This window comes from Acanthopagrus latus, chromosome 8 (genome assembly GCF_904848185.1).
Source record: "Acanthopagrus latus isolate v.2019 chromosome 8, fAcaLat1.1, whole genome shotgun sequence".
NCBI lineage: Eukaryota > Metazoa > Chordata > Actinopteri > Spariformes > Sparidae > Acanthopagrus > Acanthopagrus latus.
The window spans coordinates 6928136-6955694 of record NC_051046.1 but is presented as its reverse complement, the minus strand read 5'-3'; the positions used below and the strand labels follow the sequence as shown (position 1 = coordinate 6955694).

The window sequence follows — 27559 nt, the reverse complement described above, 5'->3', positions numbered from 1 at the left end:
TGTGATCAGTCTGACGTTAGACTGCACACGAGTGACACGAGGAGAGGAAACCAGTGCATTTGTTTACCAGTTGTTCCTCGGATGGCAGCCGCAGAAGGAGATGTTCTTCATCTGGAAGAAGTGACTACATCTGTCGTACTAAAGACGGAGAGGGGGACGAGAAGAAAGGGAAAATAAGTTAGCTGGAGAATCTTTCCATATTAAACGGGCGATTGACTTTAAATCGACTGACTGATTTCATTTATCTGTCCATACCTCATCGAGGGTGTCGAATTCATCCTCCAGGCTCATGATCAGTTTCACTCCTTGCAAGCTAATCTCCAACTCACACAGAGAAGGAGGTCGCACATGTACCGTCCGTTTCCTCGATATCGCGATCTGACGGACGGAAGATGTTTCCATGTCAAAATAAATGGTGATTTAATGGCGTATGCAGGATTGCATACGTGTGTTTTTTTTTGTATGCCGTCATGTGATGTGGTTTCCTGTTTTCCTCTCAGCTTACCTTCTGCATGGCAGCGCAGAGAATGCCGTTGCCTTGGTGATACGGTACCTCAACAGACCCCAGAAACTGGACGCTGAAAGTCTCGATCCACGCTGGGTTTCTTTTCATGCCTGCAGGGTGAAAATGTGGACACACACGTATGGAACGTGTGACTACTCTGACATTCATGATGGGAAAATATATCATATACGATCCCGCTCAACTCACCCATCAACTCCTTGGACTGGCCTATGACCTCGTGGGCGTAGAAGGCAGGAAAGATGCCCCTCTCCCCTGTCCGCATGTTATAGCCTCGGTACCAGTAGTCGTCCTCTTCTTCCTCCACATATAAAGGGTCGTCCACATCGAGCTCCAGCTCGTCTGCATGTCTGGGAATGAACCTGCAGAGAGCAGCAGAGAGGGAAAACCATCTGTGTTAAACGCCTTGTGTCCTTACATGGTATCGCTGCTGCTGAGCATCCTATAGACTGGAGATAATTTGATCAGGAAGCATCTGTTTGGGTGTCAGGTGATTCCCAGTGGGGAGCAGAGGAGGAGGGGGGATCAAACAGGCAACACAGAAAGATGGCGGGTGGAGGGAGACAAAGAGCTCTACATATGGGGACACTCTTATTTAAAGAGAACTGTGCTACGGAAAATAGGAAATGATACATGCAGGACGTGTTTGTGCACAGAACGGAGGTGTGTGTTGCTTCGTCTTTTGCTCTAGCACAGATACACATAAACACAGACACAGGTGGTGGATGATGTTATTATTAATGGCCTCCCTGCAGCTCATGAGCCCAGCTGTAGCTGGACATCTGCCCTCCTCTCTAACCTAATTAGCAATTCGATATTGCTACATGACCCCCGCAGGACACTCAGAGCCACCAAACCTCAAAGAACTATTGTTTTGTTATCTACAGAAGGACCTTTCCTCCGAGACGTGACATTCAAAATTAATTCCATGAAACCTTTTCCACAATTGAACAGAAACCCTCAGATTTTTTCCCCCTCATAATCAAATCACTCCCGCTGACGTCCCATTGTTAAAAATAAATGAGTGTACTGTTGGTTGTCTTACCGGTAGACTGCCCTGTGTGTCTGGTCCCTCTCCTCTCCGTTGATGGTACAGGAGAAAAGCCCAAAGGATTCTGTGCCTACATGGCATAAAAAAAGAGGCACCGCTTAGGCTGTTTTAACGCCCTGAAAATCATTTTCCCAATATATTAAAAGCTCAATTATTTATGTATATATAAAAAGATACAATGAATTATGTGTTATTTTTTTGGGGAGCATTTGTCGCGTAAACCACAGGTTAGAAAGTCTAAATAGAGGCCAATTGGATTTGCCAAAAAAGAAATATCAATGGAATCCCTTGTAATGAGCCCTTCATTATGCAAATCACCCTTTATTAGGGATATGAATCTTGAAACGAGAGCACTGATTGATGATGGGTGTGCTGGGAAGCGGAGCCCTCCCATAGGTCTTGTGTGGGCGTCCTGCCAAATTTAGATCACATGTTAATGTATAATCCTGACAGTGATGACTTACTGCACTAATGGGGACCCATAAGTGGACATTTTTTAGCAATGATGCTGCCGAGCCATAACCTGACGCGTATCTCAAGTTAAAGGATTGGTTTGACATTTAGAGAAATGTGCTTATTCACTTCCTTGCAGACAGTAAGCAGATCAATACCACTCTCGTGTGTGTATGCTAAATATGAAGCGACAGCCAGGAGATTGTTTAGCTTAGCATAAAGACTCTGTCCAGAGGTAAAAATATCAAACTTTTGCTTTTTTAATCCATTCAAAAGAGTTTTATATTGGCAGATTTATCGTTGTGTGTCGTGTTTTACTTTCCACTTCCTGTTTTTGTGTTTCCACCCACCATGTTTTGATTGCCCCTCAGTTTCATCTGTGTCTTGTTGGTCTTCCCTGCAGTGTGTATTTGAGTCTGTGTCTTTCCCTCCCTCCTTGTCAGATTGTCTGTTTTCATCCTCCCGTCAGTCTCCTGTATTTCCTGTGTTTCCTGTCCCCTGGTGTTTGTGTTTCCTCTGTGTTCTCACTTTGTTCTCCGTGGATTCTCAACTTTTATATTGCTTTTGTATATTCCTTACCTGCCTTTTCGTTGCCAGATTTTTGTTGCCTGTCATTTTATTGCTTGCACATTTGGATTTTGAGGTTTTAAAATTACAGCTTGTTTTCATTTTTGAACCTGCCTGCCTTTTTGATACACCTGACGCTGCGTGCAACTTACTGGAAGAGCGAGAGGTGCTGTTGACGAACACATTGAGGAACTTCTTGGAGAATGGGAGGTCAGCCTCAGGGGACGAGTCCTCAGAAGAACTGAGAAGTTCTGGCCTCACCTCATCCTCATCGCGACCATAGCCCACCTCTCCCGTCTCCAAAGGCTCCTCGTCACAAAGCGTGGAGAGCTCACTGTCGTCGCTCAGAACGGAAGTGCACCTAAGAGGAGGAAGATTTAGGTTACTGAAAGAATTTTCATCACTATAATGCCCGAGAGAATGTCAAGCCAATAATGAAAATACTATTTGATTGTTTAAAACAAAGATATTAATCCATTTCAAGCATATTATCATCAGAGCACACCTTCTTAGGCTGACGAGTTCAAGTGTAGTATTCTCATCCACCACTAGCGTGTACTTCATGGAGTCATAGGCCAGTCCATCATCTTCATTTGGTTGCCTCAGAGCCAACTCTTTCTCACACAGTGGGAGGTCATGGTCAGATAAGGGACGGTCTTGCACACTGGAATCAATGGGCGGTGAACTGTCCAGCTCTAAATCGCTACCCCTGTATGACTCCTTCCTTAAGCCACCCAGGAATGGGTAAGAGTCCCCATCGTCTTCCTCTTCGTCATTATCTGTGGAGTAGGTGAGGCTGAAGCAGCGGTTGGTCTGGGCGGTGGGTATGTCCAGCGTCAGGCTGTGTTTCACCTCGGTGATACGCTCCAGAGAAGCTGAGGAACGGCTCGTTGGCCTGGGCTCGGTCTCTCTTCCTTCGTCCTTGTCGCTGACCACGCTCTCAGTGAGGCTTGGTGAGTCCAGGTCCCTTCTGCCCTCAAGCATCATCAAGTCATTATTGGGCTCCTCATCTTCCTCCTGTCTCTTGGCATTCTTAGATGGTTTGTCTGTGAAGTTCTTCTCAGAGTCTTTAGTGGTATACGAGGAGTTGAAATCTGTGGTCCCCCTCCCGTCCAAAGTCAGAGGGGTTACAGTGTCACTGGTAGGGTTGTTCATATAGAGATGCACTTCGTTTGAAGACTCCACACACCTCCTCCTCTCTCCTGGCTCCTTTCTGTAACCTTCGCCTTCCTTCTCCTCTTGCTCTGATCCCTCCATTCCAGCTTTATTCTCTTGGTCCTCATCATTGAAGCCATCTCCATCCCCCATGTCTGAGGATGGTGAGATGGTGTCTGACACAGATACCTTCCTCTTGAAGCAATCCTCAGGACAACTGATTGGGTACGAACCCTCCGAGATCATCCTGTTGACCAGGTTGCTGAGCAGCCAGGGTGAGTCAGAGTTCTCGCTCAGCTCATCTTCACTTTCTGAATCGGAGTCTCCCTCACTGGTTCCATCATATTCGTCCGAACTGGGCATTAGCCTGGGTCCCACTGGCAGGTAGAAGGATCGTTTGAAGCTCTCAAGACTGTGGTCTGGTTCTATCTGCAGCACCATCTGTCTTGACAGGCTGTCTTCACAGCGTTGGGCTGGAGGCAGAGTCTCATCTGGGTCAGCCTGGTGCTCACAGGACAGCTCATCGTCCACATTCTGCAGCCCCATCAGAGCTTGACCGTCATCGTAGGCCTCGGGAGGTAAGATGGGGGAGTCAACAGGGGATGGTGTGGCAATAGTGGGTGAGGGCAGAGGGGAAGGGGATGGTAGAGGAGACCTTTCTTTGATTGGGTCAGGCTGACCCAGAAGCAGAGATGCTTTCAGTCCCACAATACCACTGTCCTGCTCTAACTCAGTGTCCGGGTCCAGTTCCTGGTCTGACGTAGGCGAGCTGGCCTCCTCAATGGAGTTGGTGAGGTGAGATGAGCGACCGCTGCTACTGTCATCACTGGTCAGGTCGAGCTCTGTCTCTGAGATAGAAGAGATCATGTTGGAGACCACAGGACCTCCACAGGCAAACGCTGCCTCCAGCTCCCCTTCAATGTCAGAGTCGGAGCCCGGAGAGCTGAGGTCCTTGTCCTGGTCCGATGTCATGTAACCCTGCTGGTTCATATCAGCTATCCCTGGGTCTGAGGATGGAGAGGTGGAGTCGTTAGCTGCTGCCTCCATGGAAGAAGCTGGAGCATTGGAACTGTTGGAGTGGTCATAAGCATCTGAGCGGCTGGAGGAAACATAGGTGGAGAAGGAGGCGAGCTCGGAGGGCTCAATGCAGGGGAATTCCACGTATGACGACTGATTCTCCTTACAAACCATATCGTAGGTCTCCTTACACATGAACTCCACTTCAAAGTCCTTCTCCAGCTCCTCATCAGACAAGGGTGTGTCGGCACCGTCGTTGGCTCCCATGGGCGCAGTGGATGACAAGCAGTGGCTGGTTCCATCTGGGTCTAGGTCATTCTCCGGCTCCATACCTGACTCGCTGGTGATTGTGTAAGTATCTGTGGCAAGCCGGTTCGAGTGTTTGTGGTTGTGGCCGCTGTTGAGGTCATGGTCCACCTCTGTGTCTGAACACTGGGAGTGTTCGTCGACGGAGGGTACCCTTGCTGTCTGGATTGAAGGGTCTGCCTTTTGCTCAGGGACGTTGCCAGGACAAGGGTGGGACTTGTGTTGACCAAATGAGCCTGTGGAGACAAAAAGGTGTGGAGAAACAAGAAAGACCATGAGAGAATAAAAATACAGAGTGACATACAGTATTATGAAGTAGACGGTGAGAAGAATGGAAAAAGAAAATGGAGACAAGTCAAAAGAGTTGAGGGGGCAAGTGCAATATGGACAATTAATGAGAACAGATAAAAAAGACAGAGTGAGGAATAATAAATGAAGGCACATTCAAGGTGAATATACAAAATCAGTCGAAAAAAAGGGGATGGACTAGTTCAGCAAAGGCTTGTTCATTAGAAACGCACTAATATGAATCCCTAAAGTAGACAAGTACAAGTTGGTTTGTAAGAACCAACATGACAGTACTTTGCTGAACACATACTGACAAGTCAAACTCACATCACATCACTTTGTTTCACATCACGGCACTACACGACACTGATGTTTATGAAATGAGCTCTAATCTTGCTGGGTTGGCCTTTTTGTTACCGTATTCGGGCCTCTCCCGCCTGTTGCCCTCCATGTCACAAAGGAGGGGCCTGTGAGGGGACTGTGGGTTCCCGCCCTCCCCTGCCTGTTTTGGTGGAGTACCTTTGCTCTGCGACCCTGGTGCCTGGGTAACTGGAGAGGCTGGACAATGGCCTGTCACATGGCTACCATCCTCCAGACATGAGTGGGTTGGAGACAGACGGCCTAGAGGTAGAGCAGATACTCATTTTCTAGCTGTGTGTAATGCCAGCTGTTTGAAAAATGGTAATTTTGTAATAGCCGAGCTTCATTTAAGCAAGGAAGCAATAAAACCTGCAGATCTGAGACGACTATTTAAATAACATCTTTTCAAATTAATTTGGCATCTCCGGGCTTTCTGGAGACTTGGATTATGCTGGATGAGCCGTGTGGAGGCATTTTAACAGTTTTCTTTCGTTTTCTTTTTTCCCATTTTAAAAACAAGTCCCTTTTAGAATTTCTGAATGCTGTATGGCTGTGAAGTTCTAGAAATGTTTTGTGTACTGCGAAAAACTGACTTTCCATGGGCTCAAGGGTGAGGAAACAGGAGGGTATTATTGCATATTACCCTTAACATTTCTTCTAGCAACGAAATACTGGATAAGACTCAAATCTCAGAGGATATTTAATATCAGATCAGTTGGATACTAATTCAGTGGCACAACACAACATGTAACATATGGATGAAAAAACAAATGCCGTCGCCCCAGCAGTAATTACTGCAACATGCAAATTCATTTCAACAGTGATTCTCCCTCATTATTTCTCACCAAAACCTCCTGCATCACTAAAATCTGGCATCTTTTGTGAGGTATAATTAGTGGTAGACAAAAAAAATGAATGCAATGAAAACATATCCATAGTCCCTGCCCAAATGTATTACAGATAACTAATCATTACCCTGTGAGGCTGGGTTGCGTAATGAGTCCTGCCAGCTCCCTTTCTTTGGGGACAGACTGCTGTTGTTATTCAGAGAATCCTAATAAGAAGATAAGAGAAGGAAATATTCAACAAAGTTGAAATGCTGTGTTATTAGAAAGGTTCAGAGCAAAACATAACCTGAGTGTTCAGGACCATCACTCTACTTACCTGCGACACAGCAGTGGTGAGGTTCAGCGTGGTGGGTCGGCTCTTTAGAGTGCCAAGAGTCGGGGAGGGAGGAGGGGAGGCGGAGGGTGACGGAGGTGCATCTGGGTCGACCTCCTCATCGTCTTCCTCTTCCTCCTCGTCGTCGTCGTCTTCATCATCGATCATCTCGAACTCTTGGAAGTCGTCCTGGAAGGAGCAGACCGGGTGGTGCATGTCGTTCTTCTCCAGAATGAGGGAGTCCTGCGGCCAGGAGAGGAAAGGGACAGAGCGGCTTGTAACAGGGACAGAATCAGGGAGGCTCTATGTTTTCACACCTTCAGTATATTTCAGATGATGGCCACACTAATCAGAAGCGCTGTGGGATTCTATGTAGTGAGTGGACACAGAGGAAAAAGCTGTCGTATGCTACTTCCTTCTCCATGTAAACGCTCTGCCAAGAACAGGCCTGTCTGAAGGATGAAAAGAAGGAGGAGAGCGCAGATGGACAACAGGCAACACAGTGTTCTTTGATAACAATAAAGGGCATTTGTAAAACACAGACGCACACATCAAAGCGCTGTGGCGGGACACTCTGTTCACATAAACAGCCGAGAGAGCATTTTTTCGCTGATATGTTCTTTCAGCAAAGCCGCGGGTCATCTGCGTGTTTGTGTGTACGTGTGCACCCATGAATACATTCATGTGTGTTTGAGTAGCTAAGTGCAGCCTTCAGCAGCAGCAGCAGCGTGTAGAAACACATAAAGGTGAAGAGGTGGGAACAATTAAGTCACGAAAACACAAAGTCACCCTGCGGAGAGCAGAACAACGGAGCAGTCGAGAGTGTTGACTGCTTCGAGAAAGGAGGGAGAGATGGTGAGTGTTCGTGTGAGAGTACAGAGATGAAGGAAGAACGTCGGAGCGGCGAAGGAATGAGAGTGGATCAATCAGACGACTCTCAGGTTTCAGCTGGTTTACCGGAAAGCGGTGCACTAAAGGATTTTTAGGTTTGACAGACCACACCTCCATGAGTTTGTGTGTGTGTGTTGTCGTGTTGCCCTAATGCTTGCCAGATACAAGCATATTGATGGACTGAAGTCTGTAAAGAAGCTTATTAGCACACACGTTGCTTAACACCGAAGACGATGCACCATCTGTGAGAGGGTGAAATTGATCATATACCTGACAGCAACCTTAGAAATCAACATCATCTCTCCCCGATGACCGTAAAAGTATTTAGTGTTGCTCGTGCATCGATTCAAAGCTGCTACATCATTTATTTCTTAACGGACAGAGTGCACAGTCACACACAGCGCAAAACACTTTGTTTTCGTCCTGATCATCTCCTCCCCGCTTTGAGTTTGACAATGCAAACACAAGCATGGATTTATCTGGTTTGTAGTTTGAACAGCGCAGCAGTTTCTCAGCCTCTCGGTTGCAGTCTTTCCAATGGGAGGGAATCAAACCTCACCCTCTCGCCCGTCCAGCGCACGCGAAATCTGCTGACGCCTGGTGCATCCACTTTGTGCCACAGCATCAGAAATCAACACTCCGTCTATTACCAAGAGAGTATGCATGAATATGCATAGTTATTTCTAATTAACATATTCATTTTTTTCCCCTGTTATTTAGCTGTTTTTCGCTGTCAAGATTCGCACCGCTGCTTCCTCACACTGACCTATTATAATCCATCACTGGAGCTACGTGACCTATAACTGCGTCACAATGTAACAATCCCGAGATCCATCAGTGGGGTTGTGAAAATGCCACATCTGCCTGGGAGGAATAATCTGCACTGTCAGGAGACATCCTTTTAGCGAGGCCACCTGACAGACAGTCGGGCAGGCTTAAAGAAAGAGAGGGACAGACAACTATAAATAAGAGTTGTGTGTCGGCGAGAATCGATCTCCGTGGTCTCGGGTTCCCAAGGACATCCCATTCAGCCCCTGTGACTGTGCCTCGGCTGTCACCCAGTGGACTCACGCAGGCGTGCACGCTCGCTTGTTTGCAGGGGAGTTTAGCACTGGAGAGCACGGCTGCAGTCAATGGAAATTGAATTAGTTAAAATGGGATTCTTTGTTTTGCAGGCAGACGTACCCAAACGCACATTAAGTGTACTGGTCCACTGTCATAAACACACAGATTTATTATTCATATGTTCTGTAAACAGCTAATATTTATATTAACTTCTGCAGCTCAGTAGCGTCTGTGAATGCTGATCGTTTGGAAGAGAGATATCATATCCGTACAAAAACAAAACACAAAGGCAGAGCAGCGTCTTGATCCTCTAATTGGCCGACCACAGGCTTGTTCAGCACCGTTAATTCTATATCTGCTGACAGAAGACAGTGAGATGGCTGCTCCACTATACAGCACAGACAGAAGAGGCCTCGGGTTGGACTGCAGGGCAAGTTTGCTAACTGGGCTGATCAGATGAGAGAAACTCATCAGGACATGATGCTCAAGTGAACACTGTCTTCTGCATGGTCTCTGTATGAAGAGGGCGCCAGGGACTCATGAATCTTAAAGAGGAGACGTGGAGACTGGGAATTAAGTGGTCTTTATGATTTAACAGGAACGGAGAGGGGTCTGATAGAGTAGCTCAACATCCCTGCAGAGAGCGCAGTGTTTCCCCAATTATAGCACCCTGCAGTGTAAATTCCTGGCCAAACGTTAAATTATGCATCCATATACACCTGCACAGCCATCAGTCTTAGACCAGTCAGGCAGCGCTAGTAAAATCATGGAAAAAGAAAGTGATTTAACATACATGACATGTACGTTTATAACATAGAGCTACGTCTTCATAGCAGCGATCACTGCAAATTACATTTTCCTTTCCTCTGTATAACAACAGTACAAAGTGTACAAACTGTGTGTAGCTGCATGTGAGCCCACGTAAAAGCTCGTCTACCAAATATAGCTCGTAATCTGGGTGAATGTTATGCTGGAATGTTTGACAGATGTCGATTAGCCCAACCATTAATGGAGACCACCTGGTGAGTGGTGGCCTCCATCTCCAGCTATCGGCGTGTCTCTAAATTTCACCATTCTAAACTCTGGGTAGCACCACAGCTGAGGCTCCGACACCATTCGCGTAGCCAACCTACTGAATTATGCATGCGCTCATGGTGTTCAATCAGGGCTCTGGAGAGGCAGAGATGGATGGTGGTAAGACAGGAAGTGAAAAATCAGGGGCGAAAGCAGCAGGCTGTGTGTGTGTGTGTGTGTGTGTGTGTGTGTGAGACTCAGAAGAAAGATTCAGAGAGAAAAAGGGAGGGGCTCCCTCTGTTATGGTCCCTCTGTTTGTTATGTTGATATGGTGGGTTAAAAAAAAAAAAATTTAAATGAAAGGTCATGAAAAGAAAAACCAAATGACACGGTTGAAGGCACACATTGTCAAACCTAAACCCCCCGTGACATTCGGAAATAGTGCAGGAAAAGACAGCCGGAGCATCTGACCAGCAATTACCATTTCCTCAGAGATAGCAAATCAGACAGCGGTAACAAACCCCTGTAAGTGATCTTTAATTGCCTGCCTTCAGCTCTGGATGAAGCTATTTCAGGGGCATCACGTGTGTCTATTTGTCTTTTCTTTCGCATGTACCGTGTGTGTGCTCCTGTCAACAAGGCTAAGTGCTGATCTAAAGGGTTACGCAGATTAAGAACTGAACCCCATAACGAATTGGAATTAATCAGAGCCGGGGATTGGGGCCGGAGGATAATCTCACTGTTTCGATTGGCTCTTCTTCCTAAACATCAAAGACACGCTGCCCAATATGACCGAATCATTCTGACAGGGAAAAACCAAAAGCCTCTCTTGTCAACAGCAGGGCGCGGCGCACGAGGGAGGGACCGCTGCTGCTGCTGATGATGATGATGAGCTGACAGAACTAACCCCCCCCAACACACACACACACACACACACACACACACACACACACACACACACCCCACTGATGCAGGGGAAACCAAATAGCATGTGAAAATAACACTGTGCACGAAATTCTCTGTCTCGCCTTTCTGTCACTGTTATTTAAATGCACAGACACTCACACTCAGAGGGCATCTGGGTGTGTGCCCTATCTATCCCATGTCAGCAAGATGACTTCCTCTGGGCAATGATGTCACGTAACGGGGACCGACAACGTCCCTGCCCTGCGCTTTCTTGTTTGTGAAGTGAGCAGTCAGGGCCTCTGCTGATGTGCGTCTGATGTGTGCGTTTGCGGGATGGAGAGAGGAGAGAGAGGCTACGGATGCATGGTTTACTACTGTACGACGTCCACTCTCTGTTTCCTCACACGCTACTGGAAAAAAAAAAACAGCTTTGTTACGGAGGGGCTTTGCGAGCGGTCCATAATGTGTTTTGTTGGTGGATTAAAGTGGAGGAAGCAAAATATCTAGCACAGATTTATGCCGAGAGCTTAACCCTCAGAACCAGCCATCCCCGAGCTAAATCCCCATTTCCAGCCACCTCGACGGAGAGGAGAGTGAGCGAGAGGGAGAAAAGTGAAGGAGGCTTTAAGAAGGAAAGGGGGCTGGGAGGAGGGAATCTGAGCTCTGTCTCTGAGCAACACTCTGCATAGCGGGGAGGGAAGGGAAGACACATGGGAGGGGAGGGAGGGAGGGAGGGAGGGAAGGAGGTTGTCTCTGCATAGCAGCAAACTGCACTGGGTCACCCACCCTCTGCTGCAGCCGTGGCTCCAAGCCACCAGCATAAAACATTTACATCCCACAGGATGGAGAAAGAGACGAACCAACGAAGAGAGAGAGGGATAATGGTTCTCAGAAAATTGTGTAATTAAGGTCTAAGCTGGTCGGACATGTGGGATGATACAGCTAATGACTCAATTATTTGCATATACTTGACAACACAGCCATTTGAATAGGATGCTTAGTGGAAGTGCTACTTAGAATTTTTATTACACACCGAGTTCGGCTCTGATCCAGCGCGTGTGACGATGACGACGGTCAGAGTTCGCGGCGGATGCTTCACTCTGCTCAACCAAAGCCATGCCTGCATCTCATTCTGTCCCTGATATTATAACATGGACATGCGAGGCTTACGCTCATTACTTTGATGACTGCAATGCTGTAGATGGAAAAAAATCCAGAGCTATAGAGATGCTTATGTAAGATCATAAGATGAGATCAGTCCCTGTCTTTCTGTCACCTTAAATACTTCACACAGTTCAGCTCGTTCTCACGAAAGCTTGTTTAAAGTTACATATTACTCACTTGTCACTATGTTCGGTGTTTTTTATGCTTGTGTAAACTGCAGGTTGTCATTAATGGAGTACAATAAGCTGAAGGAACAACGACAGATGGATAAGCTGTTTATATGTGGAACTATTAGCAAATTTGGCCGAAAAACTGACATACACATAATTCAAAAACGTTTACAAGGCATACAGTAGGCGTGCATGATACATTAAAAATCTGCGTTGGGCTGTAAACAATCATTTAAGTGCCTGCGTTAGCTCTTCTCTCCTTCCTCGGCCTTCCTGTTTGCTAACTTTGCACTCTCCATCTGACTGACACCAAATCTGGGGGGCAGCTGATGGCTAGTTGGGGCCAAGTGGTGTGAATGCATCTCCCATGTATCCAAGGCTCCATTTGATGGGTTAAACAATAATAAAAAATTGTTCCTTTAGTGCAGTTACAAGGTGCCTCACAACATAGGTGCAAGGCTAATGAATAATAGAGAAATAAAACAAAATAAAATACAATAAATTTAAGGGCGACTGAAACATAAAGAGGGGCACTGACTCAGCTGATCTGAGTTTGTTCCATGGTGTTGGTGCTGAAACCGAAAAAGTGCGATTCCCCCATCGTTTTTTAGCCTCGACCGTCACTGTTAGAAGCATTTCATTCTCTGATCTGAGGATCTGAATGTAAACAGAATGATTATCCTCATTTTCAGCATTTCAGGGAGACTTTTAAACATCCTCATCATTCCGATGATGAAGAAAACACGACTTATTGGTCGGCAGAAGCACACAGCGCTCAAAGTTACCTGCACATGTCAGAATTCACACTGTAAGAAAGCACAGACGACGCAAGTTTCAATAAGAGAAAACATCATGAAGCAGGAGGGCCTCACCTTCTCATATGGATCCGAGTCATAGTTGAGTCCGATCCCGCAGTCATCTGTGATTTCAGAGAGGTCCTCATCGTCAAACTCCTCCAGGCTGATGTCGTGGGCTGGCCTGCAAACACACGAGAGACGGTATATTCAGTGCATGTAGGGAGGCAGAACACTCATTTCTGCCATATGTTAGCATAGTTTTATCAGTGACAGTCAAAGAGGGACCATCTCATTGATTTATGCCCACACACTGAGCCCTGTTCTCGGGGGGGAAACCTGCTCTCTAACTCGTGGCCCGTCACGCTCTGTCTGCTGTGAATCTCTTATATACTGGACACAGGCACACACACCAACACCCACAGCCACTGTCTCCTCTTCCTTCATGACAATCCACACTAACAAGGCTTTACACATTTCAGTGGTGCAGGAAAAACAAACAGCAAGAGACAACAGAGCTGAGATAAAATGCCAACGTTTCAAATAAAGTCAATACGATATATATATATACGTCTGAGCTGTGGATGTTGTAAACAGAGCTGGAGATGAATTATTGGCAGTTTCCAGAGTTTCTGAACTTCTATTACAGCAGGGAAGTGAGTACGTCTCTGTAATGAGCCGTAGCGTCGCAAGTTTTCCTCATCAGACTCGATCTTATCTCTGCCCCATTAGTTTCAGCGGGGCTCTCCGTTCGACGGCAGTTGGCTTGCGATGTGTTGAAGGAAATGCTGCATTGCAGTTTCCCTACTAAGAAAAGGACACCCCACGTATTATATATGGCCGCGAGCTTACATCACACAGTCATAAAGGGTCCTGTATACACACAATGTCACTGGTCCCACGGAGCAAATGAGGACATGCTGATACATCTAGAAATAAAACAAAAGGGGTCATGAAAAAGTCACTGTAATCAGTGTGATTATACAACACAGAGCCACTGACAGAAACAAACTGGGAAAATAGAAAAGCAAATCATGGCAAAGATATCAAAGGGTAAAGAAAAGTTATTGAGAATCCAATGACTTGGATTTTATAAAGTGAAAGTTGCCTGTTACAGTCGGGCTTCAGTCTGTAGTTAAAGCACTGTTTAGAAAATGGGCCTGTAGGGCTGCACAACCTGATTAAATGATTATTTTGATAAATATATAACCACGATATAATTCACAATTAATAACAATGATATTTTCTTGCATCAAGAAAACTCATGATGACATGTTTTCCTAAATCTGGGGAAGAGGAAAAAAGACTCCTGCACACTGTCCATTTCACCTCCCATTAAGTTTACTGACAACAACGTTTCGGTACTTAGACCTTCATCAGGTTATCTCTTAAATCTGGAGAAGAACATTTCTAAGACGTGACTTCTCTGCAGCACTGCAGTACTTTAATATGATGCTGTTCTGTCACACAGTCTACCTTTGTCAAGAAACTGCAGCTTCTGCTAATTGGACATTGCACTTGGCCACATAGACCCTTTTCACAGCAGACGCGTCGGCTTGTCAACGCAGGAAAAGCACGGGCGAAATTGCTTAATTATAATTAATGATGGCTGCACTCTGTTTAGGCGAGCTTGTACCAGGACTCGCTCACTGGCATGGCTTACTGAGACACTTAATAGAATGGAGCCATTGTTCATACCATTGGTCACACCTTGGCACATCCTGCTTTGAGTCAAGATGTCTGCCGTGAAAAGGTTCTATTGCAAATTCAATGATATCTTGAATAACTGTGCAGCCCTAAATTAACATAAACTTGTTTTCATTTTAACTGCATCTCCTTAGGCTACCAAAATGATGCAACCGTATGATGTTTCAAAAAACCATGAACAAAAAAAAAACAATTAACAAGTCATCATATCTAAACAGTGTTTCAAGCAGAACGGCACGAAGGGTTTTGATAACACAGTGTGATTAAGGCGCTCCTGATACTGAAACGTAGATAGAACACATTCCCTTTTCCATTTGCGGAAAATTACAGACACAAGCTATTAAACTTGACCTTGCTGTATATGTATATATCTAATCAGATATTATTGTGCTAAAGCTGCACGAAGCAAGGAGACAACAGAGCTCAGTACTCAGTGTCAATTAATTAAAAGGCGGGCAAAGAAATAGACACGATTATCACACTTCTTGTGAGATCTTCAGTTTAAAACACGGCAACATATTCCTCCATATCTTGTTTATTTTCATGTTAAACCAGCAATGTGTATCTATGGTGTATTCGTGATAACGGCACATTGAATAAGTACTTAAAGATTCAAATTTATACACCAAGATTCAGGGTCAACGCCTGACTGAAAAACCTACAATTATATAATTTCATAATGGTTTTTTTTCTGTGTTTTGGGCTGTGTTTACAGACTGTGGCTATCACAGGTGGTGTTTATTGAATTAATGATTAAGATTTGCACATCAAGTGTGTAGCCTCTAAGAAAAAAGGCGTTGAGGGTCACCCTGTCTGAGGTGATATCACTGGTTGTTTGCGAATGGTCTGGCTGATAATGGGCGTGTATATAAAGCCCGTTCAGGTCCGAGCTGAGTCGTATCCATCCAGGAGCGCTGTGTGTACGGGAGGGATCATGAAGTGTCTCGTTGCCCTTTTGGTCTGTGCGGTGTTCGCAGAGGGGATCGTCAAGTAAGAGAGAGACACGGTATTTTGCGACTTTAATATTCACTTTCGAAGCCACAGGAAAGCTTGAATTCTTTGTGCTCTTGCTCCCCTCCTTCCTCAGGATCCCTCTGACGAAGCAGAAGTCTATGCGTGAGGCCCTGAGAGAGAGAGGCATCGAGCTGCCCTACCAGGATCCTGCTCTCAAGTACCGGACCACTGAGCTGACCTCTGCCAACATGTACATCAACAACTACGCTGATGTAAGAGAGCCGTCTCACATAGTACTCTACACAGCGTCTAGACAGAAAACTGACTGATGGGTTTGCATTTTTCTATCATTCCGTTCCTCCAAAATGATCCCCAGACCACCTACTACGGAGCCATCAGCATCGGAACACCCCCCCAGTCCTTCCAGGTGCTGTTTGACACCGGCTCTGCCAACCTGTGGGTGGACTCCATCTACTGCAACACTCAGGCCTGCAGTGAGTACAAACCAACAGGCTATTCACCACAAAATCCCTCATCTGTCTGTGTTTTTAGAGCATAATTGCATGTGAAGAACTTTTCCAGAGGACTTAGCGCTGATATAGGCTAAGCATGCGGAGTTAGCAGTTTGTCATCTTGTTTCCGAGAGATTACACATCGTACGTTCAAGGGATTTGAAGTTCTAGTGTAATTACAGACATGCCGCTGAGCACTTTCCGTCTCTGGGAAGGAATCAGCGGCTGTGCTAGTTAAAATCCAGCTCATGATTTCTCTAATCAGGTGAATTATCAGTATGTCAAAAGGCTCTGCGAGGCATGAGGACATGTTTGTGGAAACGGCTCCAGAGATTAATCTCGATCCTCGCCATTTTCCAGACACACACACAAAGTTCAACCCCCAGCAGTCGTCCACCTTCAGTGCCAAGGGACAGTCCTTCTACCTGCCCTACGGAGCTGGAAGCCTCTACGGAACCTTTGGATATGACACTGTCAATGTGAGTCAAACCCATCAAACGGACCCAGTGCATCAGTTAAATAAAAGACTAATATTAAAGGCTGGACTGAGTCATGGGTGCTGAGGCAGAGCGCTATCAGAAAGTACAAGTTTAGGTGTCTCACAGTGAAAACATCCCTGACAAAGGCTGTTTTGTTTTGTGTATTAAGTGTTGAATTTGTGAGGAGACAGGGAAATTCAGACCGGAGCTGACACACATTCTAAATCCAGTCTATGATCTGCACTCCACTCATCGTACTGGTTGGCTTCGGACCCACAGGTTGGAGGCATTGTGATCACTAACCAGGAGATCGGTCTGAGCACAAACGAGCCCGGTGAGAACTTTGTGGTGGCCAAGTTTGACGGCATCCTCGGCCTGTCCTACCCGAGCATCTCAGCCGGAGGAGAGACTCCGGTCATGGACAACATGATTTCTCAAAACCTGCTCGACTCCAACATCTTCGCTTTCTACCTCTCCAGGTGCAAACTGACACAAGTGCTGTAAAACATACAGTGTCACATATCACAACAGCACTAGCAACTATTAAATGAATCGCCAAGCATTCTGATGATCCGTTAATCCGTTTGTGTAACTTTAAAAAAGACAAACGTGAAGTGGACAGTGTGTCAGACTTTTTAGTTCTGATTTCTCCAACACAAACACAGTCGACCCACAGGTGTGCAAAGGGTTTGCTTCGAGAAAAGAAAATTCTAAATTCTCCAATTCCAGCTTCTTTAAAATAAATATTCTGGGATTTCTTTTCTCCCCTGTGAGAGCAGAGGAGAGAACAAGGTATCTGAAATTTGTCAGCTTGGACATTTCTTACTATTTTCTGGCATTTTACTGACCAAACAACTAAGTGATCAAAGACAAATGATTGACATATGAATAGTTATAAAAATGTGTTGCAGCCCTGCTCTTTTTGTTCACATTTTCTAACATGGCATAACAAGTTTCTGCCTGTTGTCTGGTTCAGGGAGGGGCAGCAGGGCAGTGTGCTGTCCTTCGGAGACGTGGACAGCAGCCTGTACCAGGGCCAGATCTACTGGACTCCTGTCACCGCTGAGACCTACTGGCAGATTGGCATTGAAGGGTCTGTGCTTTTCAACATTTCATTAATACAAAGCATCAACTGATCTTCTGGTTACTACTGAGTAATACTGTCTCACATGACTGCAAGAAATATTCTGCATGTGTGGTGGCTCACAGGTTCCAGATCAACGGTCGGGAGACCGGCTGGTGCTCTCAGGGCTGCCAGTCCATTGTGGACACCGGAACCTCCACGCTGACAGCTCCAAGCCAGATTCTGGGTTATCTCATGCAGGCCATTGGAGCCCAGCAGAGCCAGTATGGAGTGGTGAGACAAGCAGGCAGACATTATCACACACACAAAGCAGATGCAATAGGAATTTGGGTTACGGTCCGTCTATAGGATGCACCATTTAAAAGTCATTATGAGCACGGTCACAAAACTGTCTGTAGGTCATAGGTGGAGAAGCAGAAATGCAACGTAACGATGTGCAACGTGTCTGCTGCTCTAAAACATCATCTCTATTCTGTCTTGATCTCCAGTATATGGTGGACTGCAGCCAGGTCAACAACCTGCCAACTCTCAGCTTTGTTATCAGCGGCGTTGCGCTCCCTCTGCCTCCTTCTGCTTACATCACGCAGGCAAGTATTTTTGCACGTGTTCCCTTTACGCACACATAGCATTTTATCATTTGTTTGCAACGACCGACATTTCCGATCTCCTGCCTCCACCTGCAGCACTACCAGAATGGATACCAGTACTGCTCAGTGGCCATCACCCCCACCTACCTGCCCTCTCAGAACGGCCAGCCCCTGTGGATCTTTGGAGACGTCTTCCTCAGGGAGTACTACTCCGTCTATGATCGCACCAACAACCGCGTCGGCTTTGCCACAGCTGCCTAGGCGTCATCAGTGTGACCTGAGCTGACCATAAACCTCATCAGGTGATGACGATTACGTCCACCTGAGGTTTTTGGTTCATCTCGAGCATCTGTTCAGGGATTAGTCTGAACAGGCAGTTTCAACAACATGGCTTTTAATCAACATGTTTGTCACTGTAAATTGCAGTACATAATCGTGTTGTCAAATTGGCATCATCCTCAAGAACAATAAAGATGAAAATGAACACGTTTCAACATTTCCTCTCTCTACCCGAGCACTCGTTATGATAACAGCCCATGTCCTCGACTGAGGGACGTCCCCTGTTTACAATCAACCTCGAGCTTGTGTGTGTACATAAGTCTAATTAATTCCCACCTTTAAGTGGGATTTTAAATCTCCTACAATCCTGGGCCACATAATAATAAAGTACACTATAAAATCTGTTCAGTCATCTGGAGAAGCCAACAGATATGCACATATACATGTTGTGTGATTTCTGAGCACTTGTTTTTGCTCCACATGATTTTCTTTTTTTGTATGCGAAATTACTGAATCTTGTGAATGGCCAAGTGCTGTGCTGGCACACTAAGCACGATTAACCAGTTGGTGAAATGTGATTAAATCAGACTGAATTCTGCTATTTATGAGATGGGCATGACAGTCTGTTTCCATCTTAGTAAAATAGATTATATACCACGCAATAGTGGCCAAAAGTTATCGCACTGGTGCCATTGCTACAGGATGACTGGTGCCAGACATTTTGGACAATATTTTATCCTTTTCACATTCAACACAACATAAAAATGATGTAAATCTAAGAGTTTCCTGTAGGTTTGATGCCAGAGCGTCACCTACATGAATGCACACATAGACAGTAGAGCCAATAAAACTACCGTCCTATCTGTCAAAGATACATAAAAAAAAAAAAAACAGTGTCCCCCCCAAAACCTGGAGAAATAAGGTCACTAATGAGCTCCTCACCCATCTGAGTCTTCGGGGAAGCTGTGTTTGTAAGTGTAGGGGTGTGTGGGTGTGTGATTCACAATGGAAAAACACCACATCCGTGCTGCTGTATCCAAGGCGGCTGACGCCACCACACAAGTGAAGCCAGGCTGCATGTTTTGTTTCTGGATGAGGGCTTGGAGGGTGATGGTCAGACAGAAGAATACAGGAAATAGGGACGTAATCAGAGGCAGGAAGATGAGAATCATGTTGCTAAGCGAGTTGAATGAGTGAAGGTACACTGGAGGGCAGCTGAGAAATACAACTCTGTACGTTTCATGGCAAAAAGCATCTTTTCACGCTGACAACAAGCAACGCAGGTGATTTTCTGTGAAATCTGCCACTGATGTTAAAAAGCAGAATCCAGGCTTCAAGCATTCAAACTGATATTTAAGCGAATTACTCTAATTTCCTGAAATGGAGGTGGTAAAGACTTATCTACCCATGCAGTGGCACATTCAAAGGGTCAGTTCAATCTAATTGGAAAGGCACAATTTTCTTGCTTTCTTTGCGCAGCATCTAGCCATGCGGATCGTTTTGATTTCATTTGCCCTGGTTCATCCTCTCTGATGAATCCCCAAAGTCTTTAAAGTGCTCGCAACAGTTTACAACTAAAAAATTCAACAGCAACCTCTCTTTCCACAGATAAAGTCTGTTACTCCAGATAATCCATGGAGCACAGAGAGAATTATATCAAGTACAGTTTTTAAGTGTGTGGTTCAGTCAGAGTTAGGTAGAAACTGTCTCTGGACACAAAAGATGTTGATGCTCATTTTTTTTTTTTTAATGAATTTTTCAATGCTGTTAGCTCCACACACACACACACACACACACACACACACACACACACACACACACACACACAAAATCTAATCATCTTCCATTGTATTGGGCCAGTGGCAGAATGCCTGCCATGGCTGCATGCCACTAAAGGTAACTGAGAAAATATTTTCCCCTCATTCCGATGACCTGGCCCTTTATTACTGTCTGATATCTGCTTTTCATTTCCTTTTTTTCTCATCTCCTCTCTGGTCTCCTCTATTGCTCCATATTCTGCTGTGTTTCCAGACTCCATTTTGTTTGTGTGCTCATCTGCTTAGCGTTGGAGTTCTCCTGTAGCTCTGCAATGCACGTCACAGCACGGTGTGGCCCCATTTCCCCCAAACTGCAAAACCCTAAGAAATGTGTGTCAGTGAAAAGCTGCGCACACAGAATAATGCCCCGCCGAAAGGTCTCTTCGTGAAGGGTGAAAGCACCGGCAAACTCCCGCGGCACAAAAACACACACATCCAAGCACACGCACACTTCTTCAGCCCCTATTCTCCTCGTTTTCGCCCATATGCTCTATTTCTGAAATGCTCTGCGCTACTTTACCTTCAGGATCTATAGCACGCGGTGAGATTCAGCCACCACCGCAGTGGTGACATTACATGTCCGTGTTCCTGGTTTGTGTTTAGACAGCATCCAAGCGAGCGTGCAGCCCCTGTCACACCATGTTGTGTACCACTCGCTGCTTATCCGACACCGCGCTGTGGTGTCCCTCGCATTCAGTCCACCTCTGCTTGAGATCATTCTTCATAATTAGGGCTTGGAGCTTGGAGGCTTCAAAGCCGGAGAGGGATCCTCACTATACCACTCCCTATGACCCATGCATCACATCGGTCTATACATATCCTGAAGACTCCTACCACGAGATAACAAGTCAGCACAAAATTACCATTCCTTGATGCTGCTGCAATGGCACACCCAGATCCACTGTCACTGCTACGGTTTCTCTGCCATCCCCGTGTGTGTTAAAGTCTCACTTTTCATGTTTCTCCCTGCCCTCCTCGGGCCTGAACAATCTCTCCAGCCCACATTTGTTCTAGCAGTTATTCCCTGTCATCCCTGATACCGTCACGTCCGCACCAGAAATTGTCAAACCAGCACACTGTCATCTCTGCTCGTCTAAATGTGAATATACACTGACTGCGTTGCTCATGCGTGCAGAGATATGAGACCACACGACTGTCTGCTTGAATTGAGCTGCCTTTCAAAATTTACTGACAGATCTACACATTTTCAAATACCTACCTACCTGATCAGGGATGACAAAACATTAGTTTTATCCATAATTAAGATCAGATCTTGCACCCATAATACTGATACTGTACAGCTATCGTTATTCCTCTATAATCCCTGTGAGTCCAATCACCACAAAGTAATATCAAGCAAATGCCTTCAAATGATATCTATGTATGTTTATATGTATAATGAAATGAGTCAAAAATAAGAACCTGAGAGGAAATGACAGACACTCCATTAATAATATCAAAATAGATACAGATAGAGAAGGGGGTGGGGGTGGGGGTGGGGTGGGGGGGTCGCTGCTGTAATGAAGCTACCTTTTAACCAGCAGCACCTGCTTCATGGTGACATCATCATCTCTAAGAGCCAAGGACATCTGATGTGGTCGCTACTGACTCATTACCAAGATCGATTTCTCAGGCTTTTCACCCACCGTCAGTCTCCAGTAATGTAGACACACACATACACACACCCACACGTACACACACACACACACACACACACACACACACTCCAGCAGCGAGCACACACACACACACACACACACACACACACACACACGTATGAGTCATACATTTAACCCTAATGAGCCACTCTCTGTTGTCTGTGTCGGATCCAAACCTGAAGATCACGCCATTTTTTTTTCTGAACCGAAGGCGGCGATGATGCATCGGTTTGCTCACAGCAGATGATTTCATGTTGATTTGGCTGGATTTGGAATAATAGAAGGCATCACATCTCAAGTGAGCGCCGCTGATGGATGGGAAAACCTTCACTGGTGTCATACTGACGGAAAACACATCCAGTGATGGACTGTGTAAATATGACTCATTTAATTGTTAAAACACAGCAACAGTGGCTGCAAAGATTGACGTGTGAGAGAGATGAAACGCTGGAATACAAAAAAGAGAGAGATGGAAAGACAGCGGGGGGGCAGAGATGGAACGCTTAAGCTAAAATGAATCTGTATTTGGTTTAAGCCTCTTACCCCATGGTAACCATACCCTCCACCACCACACCACCTCCCTCCCTCTGCCTCCTCAAACAGCCTTCAAAGAGTCGGGAAGGCAAAAGTGGAACACCGACTGCTGAACATGTGAAATGAGCATGGAGAGGACGAAATCAGAGGGATGCCTACCGGAAATGTTGTAGTCAACCAGTTTTTAAGATATTGATGTACTACGGAATACAGCTGGGGTTTTAAATCAAATCAGAATATGAAATTAAATTAAAATATTACATGCCAAACCTCTCAGATCCATCAAGAGTTTATCAGAGCCGTCGCTCAAAAACTCCACATTCAATTCATGGACATAAAAGAGAGTAAATACTAATATTTGACAGACAGGAAACACTGAATTTTCATAAAAGTTTAACAGATTACCTTAATAATTTCTGATTTAGTCTTTTTTTTAAGATACTAAGAACTTAACTGACAAATCATTACAGCTCTAGTTGCATCTAAGTTTACCTGTCATCAGTTTTAAGGGAAAGAAATTCACAAAAATAAATCCTAAGGCTGCTGTAGCGAAGAGCGTCGTCATTTCAGCTGACTTCCTGTCTGTTTCGCAGGTGGCGTCTCCCTCCCTGAGCAGACAGGACCGCCTCTTTGTTCTCTGCCCTGTTGGATAAAGTGGGCAGGGATACTAGAACATTTATTTTATTTTTGCTACTACCTGGGCATGTGGAGCACTCGATGACAGTGATTAGCGTTGGAATATATACATATTATAATAATTACTATTTAAGAAATAAAACATGAGGACTCATATTGAAAGAACCAAAGCTGCCAGATAAGTAACTTCCTTTACATGATATTCGGCTGAACACGATCAAATAAATCTTCAAACAATTACCAAAGAAATTTCTTGAGCTCTGAGTTAAAATAAATTTTTACAATATCGGAACTGTATCCAAAATGGAAACTGATATCCAAACCTACTCACAGCCACACAACCAAAAACGATGACCTCCCACTGGCTCCATCAAGACTGATGCCTCAGCAAATCTACTGCACAAACAATCCTTTCATAGAACTGAATCAATGAGTTCTCAGGTATGGGTCGCTGGTACTCTAGTCCCACGTTTTCATATGTCAGCGTTTTCTGTTTTCAGCTCCTGCAAGCCACAGCAGGGGTATTAATCCTAAAAAAAAATATTAAAAATAAAAACCTGGCATAACGTGGATGATGTTCATGTCTATAAATATTTCTGTGAGCTGAAGCCTTGATGGCAAAATAAAGAAAATGGGGCACCGTTAAATTATGTTGATTCATTCCACCGTCTTTATACGGAACCATGTCTCTTAGTTTATTGAAGGAAACACACTCAGGTATGTACAGTAAATGAAAAGTGCACCATATTTCTTCTGCTCAGACTGACTTGTATCTTTTCACTGGAGGGGGAGAGTGCTCCCTTCAGTGCAGGAGAAATTATAGTCCGCCATAAATTTCTGGTGCTCAGGAGAGAAAGGCAGGCTCTGTTACGGATTATGTTGCCCATTGGAAACAGCACTGGGGGTTATGTAAGGCAGATTACTGTACCACACCATCACACCACCGGCAGAGGTTTCATCCATGAATCAGTCACACACAGTAACACAGACGAGGAGACGCAACATGGGGAAACGCGGACACGTGGATGCGAAATGAACAAATGTTGATCAATGATTCCCAGAGCCCTCCATGACGTCCTCAAATGTCTTCTTTCGTCCACAACAACCCAAAGATGTTCGATTCACTGTCACAGAGGAGTAAAGAGACCAGAAAACATTCATCTTTCATGAGCTGGACTCAGAGAATTATTACTTTTTTCTGTAAAGCAGCTGACAACTAATCCTAAATCGTTGAGCTCTGATGCACTTCTTTATAAAAACACATCACATGCTCCACACAGCAGCATTTTGTGATTTATTGGTATCTTTACAGTCTGAAATCGATGATCATAACTCACCCAAAACAAACACGGTTTTTACTTTTGAATGCACACGAATCTGATCAAATACAGCAGAGTGAGAGTGATCAGCCTCCACCCAATTCAATTAGGCGAGCAGCTGCTCTTCACAGTTACTGCTTTATTTTGGGGAGCTGGGAGGGAAACTGAAAAAGACTTTAAGTAGATTTGTAGACGGTGACTCAATAGATGAGCGAGTCAAAAGGCTGCACAAAGGAAAAGACGATCTCGCTCAAACGGTTCGCCAGCACTATAAATTTAACATATTGATGTAATGGCCAAAGCACTGTGCTCTGTGACTGAGGTCACTGGCAGTCATGCAAAAAAAAAAAAAATCAAGACCATTGATCGGATATGATCCGACCATGAGATGAGGCTACAGCATGTAACTAAATCCCACATTAGGGCATGTTGTGGATGAGAAATCCTCTGGGACCTGGCTCGCTAATGTGATTGCATTCTGTAGGAGCGCTGGACATGTGGAGGCAGAGACGGGGACAATGAAATGTTGCATTAAATGCATTAGTGCAGAGTGCATCCAGAGTTGCTTTATGGTGCTCAGAGCAACATCAAATACATACTTTCAACTATTTTAGTCCCCGGTTACAGTAGCTTGGAAAGAGTAACACAAATGATTGTTTTTGTTGTCTAAAGAGAAAGTTTGCATGTATTTGGAGGCAGAGATGAAGGCCTCACAGCAGCAGCAGGGCTCAGATTCATGCAAACTGGGAATGACAGCAAAAAGAGAAAAACAATGAAATCTATCACATGTCTGCGATATGTTCCTATATGCCTCTGGGCAAAAGCAGATCTGAATCTAGCAGCAGCCTCCACACAGTTTCATCCAAAAGTGCTGCAACGATCCACATCCTACCAGGCCTGAATTCACATCCAAACACACGAGTCACACTTAGAGAACCCCCCCCCCCCCCACGTCGTGTTCCTTCTAAACCAAACACAAACAACCTTGAAGAGGAAGCTGTCGCTGGATCACTGATTCTCTCCTAGTTGCTGCTCTCTGGTTACAGATTTGGAGAATCCCGCTCGCAACAACAGCGTTGGAGCGAGAAAGGGAGAAAAAAAAAAAAAAAAACAAGCGGATTTTGTCATAGCGTGTGTCGCAGAGGTCACATTAGAGGCGTTTGAACAAACATCGATATGAGTGGGGACTTCCGTGGATCATTGTTCAGCAGCGTGCCCTTGCCTCGCCTCGCCTGGGTTGGACTCAACAGGGCGTGGGCCTCACACAGAGAATGCGCAAGGCGGGTGCCTGTCGCGGCAGCAGCACAGATCAATCACTCGCCATCTATTTTATCATTTATCCTCCTTCATACCCTCACAAGAATATGTTAGTGTTGGCTTAAAGCTGCTGTCTGAGAGGAAGCCATCGGCTCCGAAAACGCGCTGCAGCAGCCACGGGCGCGCACGGAGGCACCAGCAGCAGGCCCCGTCAGGTTCATCAAAATATCCATTTCTGCCCCTGGAAGGAATGTGCGTTTGATTGCGGTCGTGAAAACCGAACGGATTGAGCGTTTATTATTATTATTTTTTTGATCGTCGTTAGGTGTCATTTCCTTCACGCATCGACCCGTGCGCATCGCCCCCCCCCCGTCGTCCCCTCCGCCGTCGCTCTACATGTAAAGGCTCTTACCTGCAGCCGGGGGGAGAGAGGGAATGGAAAGTGGAAAGGGAAAACATCTCAGCCCTGTCCGCCATCTTCTTCCACAAATGACTCAGAGCGACTGCAGCAAATCACGGATGGAAGCGCAGTCCATTCACAATCACAGGGCAGAGGACAGTCGCACCGGTGGGCAGAGGGTCGTCTCTCTCCGCGGCCCCACAGATGCCCCCTGGCCGCAAGCCTTCAATCAGACGAGCCTGCTCAGCACCATCAAATCTGCAGTCAACCATCCACACGGGCAGGGTAGGAGGGGAGGGGAGGAGGGGGGCTGTGTCGAGGCGAGAAAATGATCGTCAGATAGAAACAGATGCAGATACAATCCCGTCGTCCCGCCGGATACGTCCGCGCCGGAGCACAAGCGCGCAAGAGTGCGTCCGCAGTCCGTGTTTTTTCTTCGCCAAATGTCTGCTGCTGTGATGCTGCCTGTGACACACAGCGGATACAGGCCAGCAGCAGCAGCAGCAGCAGCAGTGCGGAGACAGGCAGAGACAGAGAGGAGGGGGGGAGAGAGGGGGGAGAGCACTGACGGTATAACGTCAGTGCCGTTACCGTATGAGCAAGGCACAGCAGAGCAGAGCAGAGCAGAGCTGAGCTGAGCTGAGCTGAGCTGAGGGCTGCAGCCTCCACAAACACTACACAGTGGCGTAGAAACACACAATCACCGTCAAATGTTTGCAATGATTTTTTATTTTTATTTTTTTACACTGACGGTGGGACGTGCAGGCACAGTGCTTTCCCCAGTGAGGGTCCGGGGAGCCTGAGAGGTCCTTATAGGGGAGATCCAGGGGTTCCCCTGTAAAAACAAAACACAACAAAACCAAACAAAAAAAACATGTGTGGTCTCTGTTCTACATGATCTAAAAGTCATGTCTTCATCTCGATCCTGACGCCCATAAACACAAAGATCTCTGTCAGAGCAGGCGCTGGAAACTAAAACAGAAAAGGGCAAAAAAAAAAAGAAAGAAAAAAAGAGGAGAGAGAGGAGAAAGTGCTGAGAGCAGAGGAGCACAGTGTCGACAGGAACTGAACCAAAACCAGATCAATATACAGAGTGAAGGCAGGCAGAGAGACGAACACTGAGGTTTAAAGGAAGAACTGCTGCATTCTCCAAATATATGAAGTTCCACTGAGCAAAACACAAGAGGACAATCTCCTATAAGGTCAATTTGTAGTTACATGTTTCACTATAGGCTCATGTACTGTGTAGTAACCTTAGTGTGTTATTTCCCAACATGCTTTAATGCTTTGTTTCTTCTTCCTGCTTGTTTTCAATGCATTTTAAATACAATTAATAATGTGTTTTAATGTGATTCCATGCCCCTGGAAAACACTTTGACATCTTTCAGTAAGAATAATTCCACAGCATTGTTTGCAAATATGCTGACCATGTTTCTTTGGAGACCTATTTC

General features: G+C 45.6%; 2 protein-coding genes across 4 annotated transcripts in view; one reads left to right on the top strand and one right to left on the bottom strand.

Moving 5' to 3' along the window:
• The window catches only part of mapk8ip2 (mitogen-activated protein kinase 8 interacting protein 2), a 31021-nt gene extending 4368 nt beyond the window's left edge, over positions 1 to 26653 (bottom strand). The window contains exons 1-12 of one of the 3 annotated variants that reach the window (XM_037107678.1): positions 26121 to 26653; positions 12964 to 13069; positions 6885 to 7124; positions 6696 to 6774; positions 5778 to 5981; positions 3100 to 5308; positions 2747 to 2955; positions 1569 to 1644; positions 713 to 885; positions 506 to 615; positions 256 to 378; positions 68 to 138 (exon numbers count right to left, since the gene is read on the bottom strand). In XM_037107678.1, coding sequence (XP_036963573.1) covers positions 68 to 138; positions 256 to 378; positions 506 to 615; positions 713 to 885; positions 1569 to 1644; positions 2747 to 2955; positions 3100 to 5308; positions 5778 to 5981; positions 6696 to 6774; positions 6885 to 7124; positions 12964 to 13069; positions 26121 to 26185 — 3665 coding nt within the window. In that variant the 5' untranslated portion in view covers positions 26186 to 26653. The remainder of the gene's footprint in view (positions 1 to 67; positions 139 to 255; positions 379 to 505; positions 616 to 712; positions 886 to 1568; positions 1645 to 2746; positions 2956 to 3099; positions 5309 to 5777; positions 5982 to 6695; positions 6775 to 6884; positions 7125 to 12963; positions 13070 to 26120) is intronic. The other 2 variants (XM_037107679.1, XM_037107680.1) reach the window with 2 other exon arrangements.
• Positions 15505 to 18692, top strand: LOC119024692 (gastricsin-like). Its single transcript, XM_037107682.1, has 9 exons — positions 15505 to 15582; positions 15680 to 15818; positions 15923 to 16040; positions 16419 to 16537; positions 16817 to 17016; positions 17514 to 17630; positions 17747 to 17894; positions 18110 to 18208; positions 18305 to 18692. Exons 1-9 carry the CDS (start codon positions 15527 to 15529, stop codon positions 18467 to 18469), a joined length of 1161 nt encoding a protein of 386 aa, XP_036963577.1. The 5' UTR covers positions 15505 to 15526; the 3' UTR covers positions 18470 to 18692.
• Positions 26654 to 27559: the final 906 nt, after the last annotated feature.

Excerpts from the sequence above, each read along its gene's own strand:
- LOC119024692 (XM_037107682.1), top strand. The coding sequence starts at position 15,527 with ATGAAGTGTCTCGTTGCCCTTTTGGTCTGTGCGGTGTTCGCAGAGGGG. Across the intron at positions 16,041-16,418 it reads CTGCAACACTCAGGCCTGCA|ACACACACACAAAGTTCAAC; the intron begins GTGAGTACAAAC and ends GCCATTTTCCAG. Across the intron at positions 17,017-17,513 it reads TTCGCTTTCTACCTCTCCAG|GGAGGGGCAGCAGGGCAGTG; the intron begins GTGCAAACTGAC and ends TGTCTGGTTCAG.